At 35.9% G+C, this 15,817-nt stretch overlaps 1 protein-coding gene across 1 annotated transcript in view; it reads left to right on the top strand.

The window, feature by feature from the left end:
• Positions 1 to 15,817, top strand: part of ADGRL4 (adhesion G protein-coupled receptor L4) — a 225,375-nt gene that overhangs the window by 111,808 nt on the left and 97,750 nt on the right. Inside the window, exons 4-5 of the mRNA XM_007946485.2 lie at positions 14,830 to 14,900; positions 15,552 to 15,731. Coding sequence (XP_007944676.1) covers positions 14,830 to 14,900; positions 15,552 to 15,731 — 251 coding nt within the window. The remainder of the gene's footprint in view (positions 1 to 14,829; positions 14,901 to 15,551; positions 15,732 to 15,817) is intronic.

Genomic DNA, 15,817 nt, shown 5'->3' on the forward strand with positions numbered 1-15,817 from the left:
GAAGGAAGGTTGGGCAATCCTACTTCCGTAGTGATACTGCCTCAGAAACCCAAGGAGGGGTCGCTATGAGTCGGGTTTGACTCGACAGCAAACAACAACAACAACAACAACTACAGCTTAGGCATGATTCCAAATGTCTTCACATTAAGTTTCCTTATTTCCTTATTATGAAAAGGGCATTTCTGAATTAGAATGTGTTTTTAAAGTATTACACAAGATCACAAGGAGCTCTGGTGGTGCAATGGTTAGGTGTTTGGCTCCTAATTGAAAGGTCAGCAGTTTGAGCCAACCAGAAGCTCCGTAGAAGAAAAGACCTGGCTATCTGCTCCTATACAGATTAAACCAAAAACCAAACCCACTTCCATTGCATTGATTCCAACTGATAGCAACACTTACTGTGTTTCCAAGGCTGTGGATCTTTATGGAAGTAGATAAAGATGAAACTCTACAGGCAGCTCTACTCTGTTACATGGGTTTGCTGTGAGTCAGAATTAACTCAACAGCACACAAGAACAACAACACAAGGTCAGAGTATTAGAGTCAGGATTTCAATTAAGGTCCTTCAATTAGCATATCACAGTTCTTGTGTGATTCCAACAGGTAACAGGCTTGAATGCTAGTTGGAGGTTCCAGTCCACCCAGAGGCACCTTAGAAGAAAGACATGGCAATCTGCTTCCAAAAAAGCCACTGTACCAACAGAGCACATGTCAACTGACACATATAGGGTTCGATGAATCGGAATCAACTGAACACCACCTGTGAATTATCAAATCCAGTGCCTTTTTCCTGCACAGGGGAAGACACAAGTAGATTTGTTAGATCAGAACCAATCAGACACTGAGGAAGTGAAAGAGAAGTTAGTGTGAATCTTGATACACATTCATTTTGTCCAGGCCAGTTCCATTCCATGTGATGCTCTTTAAAAGTTTTATGATTCTCTCTATATTACTAATTAACAAAGGAACATAGAACAAGATACTGAGGAAAGTGGAAGCTCTATCCTCACATATAGGCAGGCTGAGTAGTCCCAAATTCCATCTCTAAGTTAACCCTATAAACTCTACCTCTGAGGCCTAGAGTGAGAGAGATATCTAATTAGGTAAACCTTGCTTCTGTGTTAGTAAAAATCATTGAAACAAAACAGCACCAGAAAGAAGTTTGGAAAACAATATTTTGATGAGGCATTAAGGTTTGAAAATATTGTTTTGATTTGATGACTAGTGTTTTAAACTGAATATTCTTTTAGTATATCTGGAGCTGAAATATTAAAATTAGATAACACTAATATTGAAGGCTAGCCTCTCAGAGTAGTAAGTCCTCATTATTTTTAAAGGTAATTATATTGTCATTTCCACTCATCTGTCAGTTTGGCATACTGTTGTGGCTTGTGTGTTGTTGTGAGTCTGGAAGCTATGTCACTGGTATTTCAAATACCAGCAATGTCACCCAGGTGGACAGGTTTCAGTGGGGCTTCCAGGCTAAGAGAGACTGAGAAGAAGGATGAGGCCATCTACTTCTAAAAAAATTGGCCACTGAAAACCTTATGAATAGCAGTGAAACACTGTCTGATGCATTACTGGAAAATTTTATGAATAGCAGTGAAACATTGTGTCAGACATAGTTCCAGAAGATGAGTTCTTCTGGTTGGAAGGCACTCATAATATGACTGGAGAGATGCCTCCACAAAACAGAGTTGACCTTAGTGACATAGATGGAGTAAAGCTTCGGGACCTTTATTTGCCCTTAAGGAAAAACTCAAAATAGGTAGAAACAGCTGCAAACATCCATTAATGTGAAACATATGAAGTATGAACCAAGGAAAATTGGAAGTTATCAGAAATGAAGTGGAATGAATAAATATTGATATCTTACACATTAGTGAGCTGAAATGGACTGGTATTGGCTATTTTGAATCAGACAATCAATAGTCTCCTACGCCAGGAATGACAAATTGAAAAAGAATGGCTTCACATTCATCATGAAAAACAATATTTCAGGATCTATCTTGAAGTCCAATGCTGTCAGTGAAAGGATAGTACCATATACTACAAGGAAGACCAGTTAATATGATTATTATTCATATTTATGCAACAACCACTGAAGCCAAAGATGAAGAAATTGAAGTTTTTTACCAACGTCTGCAGTCTGAAATTGACTAAACATGTAATCATAATGTATTGACAATTAATGGTGATTGGAATGCAAAAGTTGGAAACAAAGAAGCAGTTTTGATATTGGAAAATATGGCCTTGGTAATAGGAACAATGCTGGAGATCATATGATAGAATCTCTGAAGACCAAAGACTTATTAGTTGGAAATAATTTTTTCAACAACTTAGAATGGGACTAAACATATGGACCTTACTGAAAAGAATACATAGAAATCAAATTGACTAAATTTGTGGAAAGAGACAATGAAGAAGCTCAATATCATCAATCAGAACAAGGTCAGGGACATACTGCAGAAAGGATCATCAATTATTCATATGAAAGTTCCAGTAAAAGTGAAGAAAATTAAATAAGTTCAAGAGAACCAACATACAACCTTGGTATATCCCACCTGAATTTAGAGACCATATCAAAATAGATTTGATGTATTGAAAACTAATGACTGAAGACCAGATGATTTGTGAAAAGACATCAAGGACATTACACATGAAGAAAACAAAAGGTCAGTAAAAAGACAAGAAAGAAAGAAAAAGACAAAATGGATGCCAGAAGAGACTCTCAAACTTGCTTATGTGTGTGTGTGTGTGTGTGTGTGTATACATAATGTATATACTTTATTATCGTGAAAACATACACAACAAGACATTTGCCAACATAACAACTTTCACATTTACAGCTCAGGGATATTATTTTTTCATGTTGTGCCACCATTATTGCTATCCTTTTCAAAAATATCCACCACAATGAGCTTAAACTCAATGTCCCACAAACAGAAGCTTCTTCTTTCACCCTCCCTCTTACCTTTGTTCCCCCACCCAACCTATCTAGGAATTCCCTCCTCCCATCCCTGATAAGCAACAAAGAAAATTCCCTTCCAGGAGTATAAACTTTTTCTTGACTTTTCAAAACAGTGGACAATCCAATATTTGTCTTTCTCTGATTGACCTATTTCACTCAGCATAATGTCCTCCAACTTCATCCACGTTATGTGGTGTTTTGCAGATTCTATATATCATTCTTTACTTCTGCACAGTATTGCATTGTGTATACTTACCAGAGTTTGGTCATCCGTTCCTTGACTGATGGGCACTTAGGTTGTTTCTATCTCTTCGCTATTGTGAATATTGCTGTAACGAACATGGGTGTTTATATATCTATTTGTGTTCTGGATCTCACTTCTTTGGGCTATATACCTAGTAATGAGATTGCTAACTGAAATGATTTTTCTATTTAGAACTTTCTAAGGAATCTCCATACCAAATTACACAGTGCTTGTGTTATTTTACAGTCCCACCAGTGATGTATGAGAGTCCCAATCTCTACACTCCCTTGCCAGCATTTGTTATTTTCTGTCTTGTTGAACTTTGGTATTAATACTGGAATGAGATGGTATCTCGTTGTTTTGATTTAGATCTCTCTAGTGATCATGAACATTTCTTCGTGTGTTTGTTGGTTACCTGAATATATTCTTTGGTGAAGTGTCTGTTCGTGTCTTCTGCCCATTTTTAATTGGATTGTTTGTCTTTTTAATGTTAAGGGCTGGAGTTTTCTATAAATTCTATAGATAAGTCCTTTGTCAGATAGGTCATTGCCGAATATTTTTTCCCATTTTGTAGGTTCTCTTCTTACTCATTTGCAGTCTTTTTATGCACATAAGTATTTAATTTTTAGAAGGTCCTTATCATCTAATTTATTTTATACTGTTTGTGCATTTTGAGTTATGCCCAATAGTCTATTTATGACATAAATTAGGGCCCTGAAGTTTGTCCTCATTTTTTTCTTTGATGAACATTATACATTGAGGTTTCACATTTAAGTCTTTGATCCATATGGAGTTAGTTTTTGTGTATGGTGTGAGATATGAATTTTGTTTCATTTTTCTGCAAATGGATGTTCAATTTTACCAGCATCATTTGTCAAAGAGACCTTCTTCCCCATTTAATGGATTTCAGTCCTTTGTCAAAGATCAGCTGACCATAGATGGGTTGATCTATTTTTGGGGTCTCAATGCTATTTCCCTGGTCTATGTGTCTGTCATTGTATCAATACCAGGCTGTTTTGACTACTGTGGCTGTATAGTAGGCTTTAAGATCTGGGGGTGTGAGACATCCTTCTTTGTTCTTCTTCTCCAGTAGTTCTTTGCTTCTCCAAGGTCTGTTTCTTTTCCATATAAAATTAGTTTTTGGTTTTTCCATGTTTTTGAAGATGATGGAAACTTTATTGGGATTGCATTAAATGTATAGATTGCTTTGTGTGGTATTGACATTTTCACAAAGTTTAATCTTCCTATCCATGTTGTTGTTATTCTTGGATGCCATTGAGTCACCTCCAACTCATAGTGACCCTATGTACAGCAGAATGAAACACTGCAAAGTCCTGTGCCAACCTCACTGTCACTTCTATATCCAAGCTCATCACTGCAGCCACCTTCTCCATCTTGTTGAGGGCCTTCACCTTTTTCGTTGACCCTCCACTTTACCAAGCATAACATCCTTCTCCAGAGAATGATCCCTTCTTACAACATGACTAAAGTAGGTGAGAAAAAGTCTGGCCATTCTTGCTTCCGAAGAGCATTCTGACTGCCCTTCCTCCAGGATAGATTTGTTAGTTCTTTTAGAAGTCCATGGTACTTTCAGCATTGTTCGCCAACACCACAATGCAAAATCATCAACTATTCTGCAGTCTTCCTTATTCTTAGTCCAGCTGTCACATCCATATGAAGCAATTGAAAATGTGATGGCTTGTGTTAGGCACACCCTAGTCTTTAAGAGGACATTTTTGCTCTTCAGCACTTTTAAGAGATTTTTTGCAGATGTTTGCCCAATGCAATATATCTTTTGATGTCTTTACAGTTGCTTCTATTGACATTGACTGTAGAACCAAGCAATATGAAGTTTTTGACAACTTCAATCTTTTCTCCATCTATCCTGATGCTGCTATTGGTCCAGTTGTGAGGATTTTTGTTTTATTTATATAAAGGTATAACACATACTGCAGATTGCAGTCTTTAATTTTCATCAGTAAGTGCTCCAAGTCATCCTCACTTTCAGCAAACAAATTTGTATTGTCTGCATATCTCAGGTTGTTAATGAATCTTCTTCCAATCCTGATGCCATGCTCTTCTTCATATAGTCCAGGTTCTCAGAGTATTTGCTCAGCATGCAGATTAAATAAATATGGTGAGAGGATACAACTCTGATGCACCCTCTTCCTGATCTTAAACCATGCACTATCCCCTTGGTCTGTTTGAATGACAGCCTCCTCCTGATCTATGTACAAATTCCTCATGAGTACAATTAAGTGTTCTGGAATTCCTATTCTTCTCAATGTTACCCACAATTTGTTATGATCCACACAATCAAATGCCTTTTCATAGTCAATAAAACACAAGTAAACATCTTTCTGGAATTCTTTGCTTAGAGATAAAATCTATCTGACATTAGCTATGATATCCCTCACACCACATCCCTTTCTGAATCCAGCTTGCATTTCTGGAAGTTCTCTGTCTGTATACTGCTGCAACTGATTTTGGAATTATCTTCAGTAAGATTTTATTTGTGTGTGATATTAATGATGTTTTTCAATAATTTCCATATTCTATGGGATCAACTTTGTTTGGAATGGGTGCAAATATCTGTCTCTTCCAGTCAGTTGGCCAGGTAGCTGTCTTCCAAATCTCTTGGCATAGATAAATTAGTACCTCCAGCGGGGCATCCATTTTTTGACACATCTCAATGGGTATTCCGTCCCAGAGATTGTTTTTTTGCCATTTCTTTCAGTGCAGCTTGGACTTCTTCTTTCAATACCATTGGTTCTTGATCACATGCAATCTCCTGAAGTGAATGATCATCTATCAATTCTATTTGGTATAGTGACTGTGTATTCCCTCCATCTTCTTTTGATGTTTCCTGTATCATTCAACATACTGCCCATGGAATCTTTCAATATTGCAGTTCAAGGCTTAATTTTTTTTTTTCCTCAGTTTTTTCAGCTTGAAAAATGCCAAATGTGTTCTTCTCTTGTGGTTTTCCAAATCCAGCTCTTTGCACATTTCATTATAATAATTGACTTTGTCTTCTTGAGCTTCTCTTTGAAATCTTCTGTTCAATTCCTTTATCCTGTCTATTCTTCCATCCACTTTAGCTACTCTGTTCAAGGGCAAGTTTCGGAGTCTCTTCTGACATCCATTTTGGTCCTTTCTTCCTTTCCTGTCTTTTTAATGATGTCTTGCTTTCTTCATGGATAATGTTCTTGACATCATCCCACAGTTCTTCTGGTTTTCGGTCATTGGAGCTAAATGCATAAAATCTATTCTTTACTTGGTCTCCAAATTCAGGACGGATATAATGAAGGTCAGATTTTGGCTCTTGTTGACTTCTTTTAATTGTCTTCAGCTTCAAATTGAACTTGCATGTGAGCAGTTGATGGTCTCTTCCACAGTCAGCTTCTGGCTTTGCTTTGGCTGAAGATATTGATCCTTTCCATCACCTCTTGCCAGAGATGTAGTCAGTCTGATTCCTGTTTACTCCATTTGGAGAAGTCCATGTGTATAGCTGCTGTTTGTGTAGTTGAAAAAATATATTTGCAAAGAATAAATCATTGTTCTTTCAAAATTATGTAATTTTGCATATTCTATTATGTAATCTCCAGCAACATTTCTATCGCCAAGTCCATATTTTCCAACTACTGGTGATTATTTTTTTCCAACTTTTGCATTCCAATCACCAGAGATAATTAACACATCTAGATTACATGATCAGTCAATTTCAGACTGCAAAAGTTCATAAAAATGTTCATTTTCTTCATCTTTAGCTCTGGTGGTTGATGCATAAATTTGAATAATAGTAGTACTAACTGGTCTTCCTTGTAGGCGTGTGGATATTAACCTATCACTGACAGAATTGTACTTCAGGACAGATCTTGAAACAGTCTTTGAGCCAATGAATGCCACTCCATTTCTCTTCAATTTGTCATTCCTGGCATAGTAGATCATATGTTTGTCTGATTCAAAATGGCCGCAACCAGTCCATTTCAGCTCACTAATGCCTATGATGTCAATTTTTATGCATTCCACTTCATTTTTTACAACTGCCAATTTCCCTGGATTCATACTTCATACACATCATGTTCTGATTATTAATAGATGTTTGCAGCTGTTTCTTCTTACCTTGAGATGTACCACATCAGCAAATGGGGGTTCTGAAAACTTTACACTTTGCACATCATTAAGGTCTGTTCTACTCTGAGTCATGTTTTGAGTGCCTTCTGACCCAAAGGTCTTATCTTCTGGACTATATCACATAATGTTTCACTGCTATTCATAAGGTTTTCACTGGCCAATTCTTTAAGAAATGCATGGCCTCCTCCTTCTCCTGAGTCTGTCTTAGTCTAGAGGATCCCCTGAAAACTGTCCACAATGTCTAACCCTGCTAGCATTTGAAGATACCAGTGACATAGCCTCCAGCCTCACAGTAACACTCAAGTCATCACAGTAGGACAAATTGACAGACAAGTTTGTCTGCCATAGCTGTACTACACTGCTATGCTCATTTCCTAGTCTCCCCCATGCTACTCACTTAACCAGCCTGCCCCAGGTGCAAGCACCCACTTTCCCCTGGTCCCAGGGCTGGCTTACTGCAGCCTGTGGCCCAGGGGTGGCTCCATGCACAGCAAATACCTACCCTCTGCTGGTCCTCGATTTGGCTTACTGTGGCCCATGGCCTGGGGGTGGCTCCATGAACGGCAAACCATGAGTATGCTATATTCTTCCATTTATGTGGCTCTCTTATAGTTTCTTGAAGTAGTGTTTCATACTTGTCTTTGCATAGGTCTTTTGTGTTCTTGGAAAAATTTATTCCTGTCTCATCTTTTTGGTAAATGCAAAAAACACAACCAATGCCATAGAGTCGTATCTGACTCATAGCAACCATTCCTTGGGTTTTCCAGGTAGCAGTTTTACAGAAGTAGATTGCCCAACCTTCCTTCTGAAGAGTGGCTGGTGGGTTTGAACTGTCAGCCTCTTGGGTAGCAGTCAAATTCCTTAGTCACTATGCTACCAGAGCTCCCATCTTTTTGGTAGCTACTATAAATTATATTAACTTACTAATTTTCTTTTCAGAGACTTCTTTGCTGTTGCTATCTACTTCCATAGCGATACTGCCTTAGAAACCCAAGGAAGGGTCGCAATGATTCAGATGCAATGCAATGGCAGTAGGTTTGCTTTGTTTAGTTTTGCTGCTGTAGAAGAATCCAACCAATTTTTAAAAACTAATTAATTAATTATTTAGTTTTGCAGTGTTCCAGCCCCTCCCCTCTCACCCTTGGTAACTAACAAGGAATTCAACTGATTTCTGTATGCTGATCTTGTATCCTGCCACTATGCTAAATCTTTCAATAAGTTCCAGTAGTTTTCTTCCTGAGTCTTTTGGGTTTTCTATGTATAGGATCGTATCATCTGCAAATAGGGAAAGTAGTATTTCTTCCTTACCAATTTGGATGCTTTTGATTTCTCTTTCTTACTGTTGCCCTAGTATGACTTCCAGTACAACGTTGAATAAAAGTGGAGATAGAGTGCATCCTTGTCTGGTTCCTGTTTGTAAAGGGAATGGTTTCAGTTTCTTTCCATTGAGAATAATATCAGCTGTTGGTTTTGCATATATATCCTTTATTATGTTGAGGGATTTCCCTCTTATTCCTGTTTTTCTGAGAGTTTTTATCAGGAATGTTGTTGCTGTTGTTGTTATGTGCTGTCGAGTTGAACCCAACTCACTGAGACCTCTCCTTGGGTTTCCAAGGCAGTATCACTACGGAAGTAGATTGCCCAACCTTCCTTCTGAGGAGTGACTGGTGGGTTTGAACCGCCAGCCTTCTGGTTAGCAGTCAAGTGCCTTAGGCACTACACTACCGGAGCTCCCTTTATCAGGAATGAGTGTTGGATTTTATCAAATGCTTTTCTGCATCCATTGGTATGATCATGTGATTCTTTTATTTTATTTTACTTATGTGATGGATAACATTGATTATTTTTTCTAATGTTGAACCATCCTTGCATAACTAGTATGCATCCCACTTGGTCATGATATACTATTATTATTATTATTGATATGTTGTTGGAATTGATTGGCTTGGATTTTGTTGAAGATTTTTGCATTTATGTTCATGAGGGTTATTGGTCTATAGTTTTACTTTCTAGTGGTGTTTTTGCCCTGATTTGGTATAAAAATTATGCCTGCTTCATGAAATGAATTTGGGAGGGAGGAATCCATCCTTTTCTACTTTCTGGAATAGTTTGAGTAGGATTGGGTTCAGCTGTATTCTGAATGATTGATTGATAGAATTCTCCAGTGAAACCATATGTGCCAGTACTTTTTCTTTTTTTGTTGAAACTTGCTGAAACTTGCTCTAGAATGTAGAATAACTAAAGCAAAATGAAGAAATGGTGAATTAAAAGAATTCAACAGAAGAATTCAAAGGTCAGCTTAAGAAAACACAGTAAAATATTCTAATAAAATAATAATAGTACAAAAATCTATAGTTATAAAACTGAAAGGTAAGAACATGTGTGTCATTTCAAAGCTGAAAGAACTGAAGAAAAAATTCAAATTTAAGTTGCCATATTGAAGGATTCCATGGGCAAAATGTTGAAGAAAGTAAGGAGCATCAAAAGAACATGAAAGGATACACAGAGACACTGTACCAAAAAAAAAAAAAAAAAATTGTCAGTGTTTAATCATTTCAGAAGGAAGTATATCATCAAGAACCAATAGTATTGAAGGAAGAAGTCCAAGTTGCACAGAAGGCATTGGCAGAAAACAAGTTTCCAGGAATTAATCAATACCAATTGAGATGTTTCAACAAACAGATGCAACACTGGATAAACTTTCTCATTTATATTAAGAAATTGGAAGACCTAGTGAAGGTATCTATATTTGTGTCCATCAGCAAATAATTGTGATGCAATAGAGTCTAAAAATTATCAAACAATATCATTAACATCATATGCAAGTAAATTTTTCCTTAAGATAATTCAAAACTAGCTGCCTTTCCAGTCTGGAATTGAACCCACTCCTGTGTCTTCCAGCAAAACAAAAAACAGGCATATAAGCTGAACATTTACATTAGGTAGATACACTCCTTGAGGAGAACAATCATGGGAGAATAGAAGGGCTGTGTATGCACAGGAAGACAACTCAGGGGGCAGGAGTGCATGGGAGGGAAGGACACAGGGAAGAGATAACTATGAGGAAGTGCGAAGGGAGCTGTTGCATTGTGGGAAGTTGCAGTCAATGTCATGAGACAACATGTATGTGAGCTTGTGTATGGAAAGTGAATTTACTCTGTAAACTTTCATCCAAATAGCAATTAAAAGTAAAAAAGGAAGATAATCCAAAATTCCTTGTGCATTACATCGACAAGGAATTGCCAGAAGGTGAGTCAGATCCAGGAGGAGATATGGAATGAGAAATATCATTGTTGATGTCAGATGCATCTTGGCTGAAATCAGAGAGTACCAGAAAGAGGTTTACCTATGCTCTATTGACTATGCAAATATATTTGACTTTGTGTATCCAAATTTTGGATAATATTGAGAAGTATGGGAATTCTAGAGCACTTAAGTGTGCTCATAATGAGCCTGTGCATAGAGCCAGAGACAGTTGTTCAAACATAACAAGGATATATTGCATGATTTAAAATCAGGAAAGGTGTGAGTCAAAGTTGTGTCTTTAACCCTACTTATTCAATCTGTATGCTGAGCAAATAATCTGAGAAGCTGGACTATATGAAAAAGAACTTGGAGTCAGGATTGCAGGAGAAGTCATTAACAACCTGCAGTATGCAGATGACACAATTGTGCTCATTGAAATTAAAGAAGACTTGAAACACTGATGAAAATCAAAGAATACAACTTTCAGTATAAATTACTTATCAACATAAAGAGAACAGAAGTCCTCGCCACTGGAACAATAAGCAACATATGAATAACAGAGAAAAGATTTAATTTGTCAAAGATTTCCTTTTACTTGGATCTACAATCAATGTCCACAGATACGGGAGTCAAGAAATTAGATGACATATTTCTCAGGCAAATATGCTGCAAAGATCTCTTAAAAATTTTAAAAAACAAAGACATCTCTTTGAACAATAAGGTGCACCTGACCCAAGACATTGCCTTTTCAATAGACTCATATACATGTGAAAGCTGGACAATGAATAAGGAAGACTGAAGAAGAATTGATTTATTTGAATTATGGTGTTGGCAAAGAATATCGAATGTATCATGGACTCCCAGAAGAACAAGCAAATCTCTTTTGGAAGAAGTACAGTCAGAAAGTTTCTTAGAAGTGAGGAAGATGAGACTTTGTCTCATGTATTTTAGACTTATTTTCAGGAGGGACCACTCCTTGGACAATGACATCTTGCTTTGTAAAGTAGAGGGTCAGGGAAAAAGACAGCCTTTAAAGAAATAGCAGAGCTGTCCTACCTCTCTTCCTGTCATTGGGATGGATTGACACAATGGCTGCAACAATGAGCTCAAACATAGGAACAATTGTGAGATTGGCACAGGACTGAACAGTGTTTTGTTCTGTTGGACATAGGTTTGCTTTGAGTTGGAACTGACTCAAAGGACAACAACATGAGTCTTTCCAAGCCTTCATTTGGACCTTTTCCCAATTGGAGTACAACACATGTTACTTCTACAGCACCATTCCAAAAGGACTAGTTTTTGTTTTACCTTATTTTTCCCTTAGTTTTCATAAGTCATGAAAAATAATAACTCTAGTTTTCACTATGATCTAGACTTTTTCACTCTAGTCTAGCAATATATACTTTCCTTGATGGTTCTACATATACCAAGAGTCAACCTGTCACTGCTCTCCCCCAACTACATTCTTTGTTTCTGTGGAAAAGAATTTTTAGAATGCAATTGTTGGGAGGTGCAATAAGTAAAAAGCTTGCTCAGGTGCAAACCAAAATGTTGGCTGTTCAGATCAACCCAGAGAATCACAGAAGAAAGGTCTGGTTATATATTTCATAAAAAATCAGCCATTGAAAACCCTGTGGAGCATAGTTTTACTCTAACACATATGGGGCCATCCTGAGTTGATATCAACTTAATAGCAACTGGACTGACAGAAATAAGTTTCAGAATAGGCATGTAAATGAAAGAAAGAAAGTTAGGGCAGCTCTGCTGTTTCTTTAAAAGCAGTACAATTGAGTTTTTGCATAATACAGATGCTGAATATATACAGTTCACCAAAGAACCAGGGGTTTTCTAACCCTTTGGCCTAAGGTGCTAATTTTAAAAATATCTAGTACTGTTACCTTTCTAGTTAATGGATACTTCTGCAAGACTCTGGCAAGAGAGTCACTTGGCATTCCCTGTTTTTGGTTCTGTGGGTTTTAATGTTGTTCTCTGCCTTTATTGGATTTTTAAAGTGAAAAAATAGAAATAGCTGTAATTAAGGCAACTGGCTAGATGACATTTTATATTGGCTGATTGCTCCTCCCTTTTGATTTTGCAGTAAATGATATTGTGCTACTCTATAAGCTTTAAAAACTCAAACTGTATATTTAGGATTATAGAATTATACATTATTCAAACATAGAGTACCTCTATGATGTTAGAACCTGAGCTGGAAACACAGAAATCTTTGCATTAATTTCAATAATGATCTGGGTTCTTCCTGCTATCATTCACTGTACTGAAATAGTATGTGTACTGTATTTATCATTTTAAAACATATTTCACTGTGGTATATTAAATTTTGTGAGTTATGCAAATTTAAAACTTAGAGCCTTAGTTGTGGTCTAGATATATAGCTACTGAAAATCTAAGATTTAATTCTGTATAATTTGTTACTTTATCTATGATAGCTATGTATTAACAACCATAGTAAAGTATAACTTGAACAGAAGTAATAAGTTATGCTAAAATTTTAAGGGAATTGAATTATATTTTGCAATATCTTAGTTTGTAGACTAACTTACATGCAAAAAAATGAAGTTTGGGGAGGAAAATGGACCAATATTTTTCCTTTTTTTTTCCTGGACTATTGTAAGTATGAATTGCTATAATCAATTTAGTTTAGTAATAAAAAACAAATACCTTTTAAGAGTCTTTTAAAAAACAGGTTGTTACTAAATTAGTAACAAATCAATACTAAATTATTATGCATTGAATATGTCCCTGCAAAAATATAGGTTGTAAATCCTAACCCTTGTATCTGTGGCTATAAACCCACTTGGGAATGAATTTTCTTTGTTAAATTCATGAGACAGAATTTGTGTACTGTGTGTTTTGAATCAATCTCTGTTGAGATATAAAACAGATTAAACAAGCAAGCAAGAGAAGTAGAGATGGAAGACAAGAGAGGCCAAGCCACATGCAGATTATGCAGGAACAGAAGTTCAGGGAAATAACCAACTTCCTCTACAGCAGACAGAGAAAGCCTTCCCCTAGAGCTATCAGCCTGAATTCAATCTTCTAGCCTCTGAAACTGTGAGGAAATAAATTTCTATTTGTTAAAGCCACTGATTGTGGTATTTCTGTTACTCAGCAGCACTAAGGTAACTTGCAACATGCTTTAATAATGTCATTGAAATATCATGATATTCAGAAAATAATTAGAAAGTTTGGTTCATGAGCAACATTTCAAATATCTGTCAAAATGGATTGACTGAATCAGTTGAAAAAAATTAGAGCTTTTGGCATTTTGTAAACAATAGGTGATTTTGGTTTGTTTATTTTACAGGCCCATAAAATTTGATATGAATTCACTAACTATATGTAATACTGTCAATAAGATAGCAACTATATGAGCACTTAATAAAATTCTAAATTTTCAAATATTTTTAGATATTGATGAATGCAGCGAATCAGTTGTCTGTGGTGATCACGCAGTGTGTGAAAATGTGGATGGCGGGTATAACTGTGCCTGTGAAGAAGGTTATCAGACACCTACAGGAAATTTACAATTCAATCCAAATGATGGCACTTATTGTCAAGGTAAATTATATTATCAATTTGTGAGCTAAGAAACTGAGGAGTTAAGGAAGTGCTCAGCTATTAACCAAAATGTTGACAGTTCGAACCCACCTGCCACACTGTGAGAGAAAGGTGTTGCAGCTTGTTTCCATGAAGATTTCAGCCTTGGAAACTCTTTGAGGGAGTTCCTCTCTATCCTCTAGGGTTCTTATGAGTCAGAATCAGTTCTATGGCAGTCAGTTTTTGGTGTCAAAGAACTAGATAAAATGTGTGCTACAGAGTTTTGAAGTATAAAGAGCTGCATTTTTCAAGGAATGTGTTGTTGTTAGTTGTTGTTAAGTGCCGTTGAGTCGTTTCCGACTCAAGTAAGGAATGTGTTAGTATTCCTTTATTTTCTATAAAATGAATTAAAAGAAAGGACATTATTTTATTTAACACGAGATGTAGACCACATTGTTTATGCAATTAACATATCCTATTCCTTGAATCTCTATTCTTCCACTATCCATAAAATATTGTGTATTCTAAAAAGGAAAAGGAAACAAAGTGTTAACAAATGTGGGTGTATGTTTTCTTGTTTCAATAAGTGACCAAAATTACTCGAATCAATGTGATCAGCTTAGGAAAAAAATATTTTAAGAAAACTAAATAATCATATTTTCTCTTTCTACAGAAAACATGAACGCAAACTGTCATTTAGATAATGTTTGTCTTGCTGCAAATATTAACAAAACTTTAACAAAAGTAAGTAGAGTAGTTGAATTAAAAAGCTATTTTACTTTGATATTTTTGTTTCAGTTAACATCTTTCCAATATTACATTTTCAGAATAGTAACAAGCAGTTAAACTTCATACAGATGTGAAACTATTTATGTATTGGGATCTAAGTATTATTTCAGTTGCATATAGGATTAATTTGAAAATTCCCAAAGTATTGAAAACTTTTATATATTTAATTTATGTTACTTTTTCATTATTTGATGTAACAGAACATTATTTTCAACATGTAAAGAAAGTTGATGAATAAAACAGAAAACTTTACTTTGACTTCAGGTCCCTTACCATATTTTAAGGAGGAGATACAACTGAATATAACTGAATTTTGTATTTCAAAGTGAACATTTCAAAGAGTAAATAAAGTAAGACATTCATAAAATTATTATGTGACTGAAAGCTTGAATCTCAATATGGCCACTCAAATATCAGCTAAAATAAATTTCTGCTTCATCACATTATAAAAATTTACTCTGGTTGATTAAAATCTAATCAAATTAACTAAATTATAATTGATAGTTCTATGTTAAAGAATATGGAGTGATTTTAGAAACCAAATTTTTAAAAATGTGTGTAATACTCTAAATTGGTTTCCTTTTTTCTGGACTCATTTTTGCTCAGATTAGATCCATAGGAGAACCTGTCGCTTTGCTACAAGAAGTCTACAGAAATTCTCTGGAAGATCTTTCACCACTGGATATAATTACATACATAGAAGTATTAGCTGAATCATCCTCATTTCTAGGTTACATTAATAGCACTGACCCAGCCAAGGATACTCTTTCTAATTCGACTCTTAAAGTAAGTATGTGGAGCTTTAACGCTTAATACAATAGAGCTTTAAAATGCCCTTTACATCTATGATTAGTGTAAAATTTCAACATTTT

The sequence above is a fragment of the Orycteropus afer genome, unplaced genomic scaffold (genome assembly GCF_000298275.1).
Source record: "Orycteropus afer afer isolate SDZICR_OR568_19922 unplaced genomic scaffold, OryAfe1.0 scaffold00164, whole genome shotgun sequence".
NCBI lineage: Eukaryota > Metazoa > Chordata > Mammalia > Tubulidentata > Orycteropodidae > Orycteropus > Orycteropus afer.